Source organism: Echiichthys vipera (genome assembly GCF_963691815.1).
Source record: "Echiichthys vipera genome assembly, chromosome: 21".
NCBI classification, from domain to species: Eukaryota; Metazoa; Chordata; class Actinopteri; order Perciformes; family Trachinidae; genus Echiichthys; species Echiichthys vipera.
The window spans coordinates 7,573,201-7,578,569 of record NC_139846.1 but is presented as its reverse complement, the minus strand read 5'-3'; the positions used below and the strand labels follow the sequence as shown (position 1 = coordinate 7,578,569).

Genomic DNA, 5,369 nt, shown 5'->3' with positions numbered 1-5,369 from the left:
CTCTGTATCAAATCCTCAAATATCAGGCGTGGAAATGGGGTCAGGAAAAAATGCTTACCCCGTTCTTCAACCGAATTATCGCTGGAAAAAAAGAGAGTAATCCTGCTAACAGTAGCTACACTCCTGAGCCTACAAAATATCTCATTGCCCTGTTTCCCAAAAAAAACCCACACCACACAATTTATGAAATCTCCACTAAAGAACGCTGTGCTTCTCCAGATAGTTCCTGAATAATTTCTCCGATTAAGAAAGAACATTATTTAGTTGCGTAACAAAGACACTTCATCAGTACGAGCAAAAAGCTGAAAAAGCTTGACCTACTTATGTGGAATTTGTGTCATCCTAACATGAAGCACTATGCTTAGCCCTATTCTCTGGAAAACAGGACAAGACTGGCATTTTGTGTGTATCCCTGTTTGTCCACTACACAGAGCAATCTTAGTCTGGGATTAAAACTCCCACTGACGTTTCTACTATTAAGAGACTTTGTGTTAATTGGAGACCTGGGCCCTGCTGCTCACTTTTCCTCCCTGTAAACGTTCAGCTCCTGTTGTTGTTTGTCTGTTTTTTATTCCCTGTAGTGAGCCACCAAAATCAGTTTGGGTTTGAGGGTGTTTGAAGCAGCACAGCGTCGAGTCGATGGAGACGGTGATGGTGATGGAGCAACTTTCTGAGAGGACTCTTTGATGGAGTTGGGCGTGGGCAAGGCAGACGAGGGGGCGGCAGCGGACACACGGAGGTCCTTCTCCTGGCGGACAGTGCGGGCCGTCTTGGTCGGCCTTGAAAGTGTCTTTAAGGTGGAGCCTCGCTCGGGAATGGAGCAGTTAAGGAACGCCCTGAAACACCTGTAGAACTACAAACAAACATGGACACACGCACAGGATTACTGTCTTTATTAAGATTGTAGTATTGAGCGCAGCAACAATAACGATAATAGGAGTAATAATAGGACACATCCAGGAAAGATACCACCATCGCTCTTTTAACCCATAAATTGGATTGGATTGGATCGATTTAAAGACGTAGTTTTATAAATCATCCACCAGGAGCCACAGATGTGACCTTGACACTGGCCTTGTGTTGCTAGAGAGAGAATAAATATCCTTCTGCTAAGAAGCCCATTGGCTGATGGAAAAGCTTGCAAACAGATGAATCATTTGTAGCTGCTTGAACTTGTCTTAAATGTTCCTTTAGCAACAGTAATCAAATATCACTACATGATATAATATGAAGTGGTACACCTTGTAATTGAAGTAATTGTATGTGTACTTAAGCCTTAAATCACAAGATAATACTCCAAGCAGAGCATGAAAATGGATCATTAATTCATAGATGATAGATAAGTAATAAAATCATTATAAAACAACTATAGGGCTGTCATTATGGTGATGTAGAACTGATCCTATAATAAGATTATATGAATCTAATAATTACAGGTATATTATCCCAATCAGAAGGAGCTGCAAGCAATATTGCTTGCAGTAGAAGTACATGTAATGGTACTAATCAACTAGCAGTAGTCAAACTCAAATAAGTAGTAGACGAACATTCACTATTGTAGTAGTAATAGCACTGCATTTATGTAGCGCAGCAAGCTACTATGGTAGTTGTAGTACAGCAATATAAAGTATCGTATATAGTAGAAGTATTAATCACATATTTGTACTACAAGCAGTAGTGTATGCATGATAGTGTGTAATAGTAGTAGTAGCAGCATTGGTAGAAGTCTTAACACATGAAACAGTATGAAAAGGATCAGGCGTAATACCTGTGTCTTAATATAGTAATAGAAATAGAACGGTAACAACAATTAAGAACACTGGTTTTAGTAAAGGAAGTAATCCATTAGTGACTCTGTTTTCATTATTACTACTACTAATTATTACTTATTATTCTCCCTACCCTGTCTCTCTCCCACATTTAAGTAAAGGAAAGGACATAATGGTAGTAATGGTGATGATGCAGTACTTGTAGCATTGCAATAGCCACGGCAGCAGCAGTAATCAGTAATCAGTAATCAGTAACTGGATAGTCAGAGTAATAATTGTAGTAGTAGCTGAAGTAAAATAATAAACAGAAGAACTATCAGTAGACATAAGTAGAAACTAGTTGATGTAGCAATAACAGACTTTGTGGAAGCAGTGACAGCAAAGCTACTTGAAGTACAGTGTTAATAGCAGAGGTAGCAGAGTAACATGGGAAGAACAGTCAAAGTAGAAGTGATAGAATAGAGTATATTCTCTAGTTCAATTCTACAGACATCTTTCTTTCCTCCATGTCCAGTCCAGCAGGCAGCGTGCTCCCCTGGATAAACATAGTATACTTAGTATACTCTCTGGTTCTACACGTATACTTTAAGTCTACTACATTTCCCCAGGGTGCCGCAGATCAAACGGGCGAGCTGCATGAAACATGACACCTCAGTACATCTCATTACATCCTCACAGTGAGTAGTTTCCTCCAGCACCTCCATCCACCCGATGATTGATATGACAAATGAGGCCAGTTCGTGGTGCTTTTTAACTAAGATACCGTACCTAAACAGCTGGCTAACAATTCATCATGTATGAGCCAATTAATTTTTGTTACCCCGGAGGAAATTATGCAGCGTTCAAAATCTTCATCTTAAATCTACTAGAGAATTGTGCTTGGGGGGAAAAAACGGTTGTTCTTTTAAAAAGTAAAACCCCAGAGGGAGACAGCAAGGGTGGATGTGTGAGGAGGGGGTGATAAGTGTGAAGGAGAAAAGGATGTCTGACGTCACGAGGGATTACAGGAAAACCGGGCACAGATTGAAATCTTAAGACCCACCTGCCTGTCTTTAAACAAGAGGACGTGTGATACGTTTGTGTGCAATAATATGTGGTGTGTATCTGCAGTAAACTCTCTCCAAAAGCCAAAAACCAGCCTGGTGATATGATAATATAAACACACACACACACACACACACACACACACACACACATACACACACACACACACACACACACACACACACACACACACACACACACACACACACACACACACACACACACACACACACACACACACACATACACATACACATACACATACACACACACACACACACACACTTCTGGTTTTGCTGAAGGAGAAAAGTTGCCATATCTGAAAAGACTAGATGCGATACGCATTACACTACACTACTACATTACTGTAGACAAAAGCTTTCATGTCAAGCTACCACCCTCGTTATACACCTTCACTTAAAAAATATGTGAACCTTTGTTGCAGATTTTTGGACTCAAATCCTAAATGGCTAAGGGCAATCTATTTATTTTAAATGTACACCTTAAAGAGCTATTAAGGCTGTATGTAACTACGATGTTGCCTGTTTGAGTCAGACAAAAAGCACCTTCTCTATCACCATATAGTGGCTGAAATAAGAACAAACAAATACCATCCAAGGTGGGAAGCAGTCATGAAATGTACATTTTATAATATGAAGTTACACATAGTTGCCTTATTAAAGGTTGAAACCAATATATTTTAGACTCAATGCTATTTTTGTAGACTTTCCTGAAACAATTAGCCATTTTTCTAATGAATTACGGCACAATTTAACCTCTTAAGCCTCTAAGCCAAGATGGCCAACATGCATGCTCCTTTTTAAGCAGCCGGAGTTCAGAGTGAAAGTTCGTCCAGTGTGCCTAACTCATTGATCCTTTATTTGACTGGGGTTAGAAGCAAATTAGCTCTAACTGTGCTGTTTATTGCTGAATCCATGACGCTGTCCGTGGTGCTGAAGGGGCAGACGGATTTGTAATTAAGGATCTATAATATTGTCTAAACTATATAGATGTAGCTATTATTTCTATATGTAATCTATATTTCTATATGTAATCTCCTAAAAGTCCCCTCCACCTTATATATTTTTCCTTTAAATGTACACACTCCATTAGGATTTTTCTATATGGTACTAAAGTGAGAAACAAGGCTTATTATGGGTTTCAATTGTATTGTAGGCTAAAACACCTAAGAGGGATAAGGGGGGTAAGGGGTAGGCATGCAAAACCAGACCCTAAAAAACTTGCTGTATCCTAGGGATGCAGAACTTAACCCTTAAAAAACAAACATATCTTAGTGATGCAAAACGGAACTGTCAGAGGTGGAACAGTGGTTAGAGCAGTCGCCCCATGTAAACTGGGGTTCGACTCTGACCTGCGGCCCTTTGCTGCATGTCTCCCCCTCTCTCTTTCACCCCATTTCTTGTCCGTCCTATATAATAAAGGCTTGAAAACTGCCAAGAAAAAAAAATAGAAAAGTAAAAGGATCAACTGTATCCCAGGGATGCAAAACTGAACCTTTAAAAAAACGAACCGTATCTTGGGGATGCAAAACCAAACCAATGACAAATGAACCGTATCTTGGGGATGCAAAACCAAACCAATGACAAATTAACAGTATCTTGGGGATGTAAAACCAAACCAATGACAAATGAACCGTATCTTGGGGATGCAAAACCAAACCAATGACAGATGAACCGTATCTTGGGGATGCAAAACCAAACCAATGACAGATGAACCGTATCTTGGGGATGCAAAACCAAACCAATGAAACAACTGTATTCTAGAGATGAAAAACTGGACTGTAAAAGCAGATCCGTATCCTAGGGACGTAAAGCAGAACCATAAAAGAAAATAAACGTATCCCAGAAGAGCAAAACCAAACAGTACAAAAAGAAAAAGAACTGTAGCTGTGGGATGCAAAACTGAACCGTAAAAAAACTGTTCATTACAGTTTATTATTAATGTTTGAATTTAAAATGCTATTTTTGCAATTAAGGTTAAACACAAAAAGAATGCAGCTATATATACTGAATTTTTTGTTTGTTTGTTTCTGAGAAAATATTTATTTAATTAAATATATTATCAAATCTCTTTATGGAAGAAAATGTTATTTTTGCAACTACATTTTAAAGTGAAACACTGTACTTTTTATAAGACGTATAAAGTGTCTTACACACTGCACTACACACTGCAAAAGAAGTAAGAAAGTTATCATGTCCAACTTGGAACTGAAAATACATTCCCAGATAGATATCACACAAGGGCATCTTGTGCAGGAAAGTGCTAACGGCAGTAAAGTTGTAATTCCCGTGATGACTTCTCACGTCCGGGGCATGAATCTGCGCAGCGCTTGAAGTCTTCAACTCGCCTCAACACACTGCTGCCATAGTTATGGGCTGGGAGGAACTGAAGACTGAAAGGGCCACACAGTGTGACGTCCTGCACGTTTACCTCGCTCCTGAAAGTTCAGTTAGTGGCTTCATCACACACACACACACACACGCACACACGCACGCAAGCATGCACGCACACACACACACACGCACACACACACAC

General features: G+C 39.6%; 1 protein-coding gene across 1 annotated transcript in view; it reads right to left on the bottom strand.

The window, feature by feature from the left end:
• Positions 1 to 568: 568 nt before the first annotated feature.
• tmtopsb (teleost multiple tissue opsin b) overlaps positions 569 to 5,369 on the bottom strand; it is a gene marked incomplete at both ends in the record, with an annotated part of 35,679 nt that continues 30,878 nt past the window's right edge. Inside the window, one exon of the mRNA XM_083936044.1 lies at positions 569 to 853. Within this exon, the coding sequence (XP_083792170.1) occupies positions 569 to 853 (285 nt within the window). The remainder of the gene's footprint in view (positions 854 to 5,369) is intronic.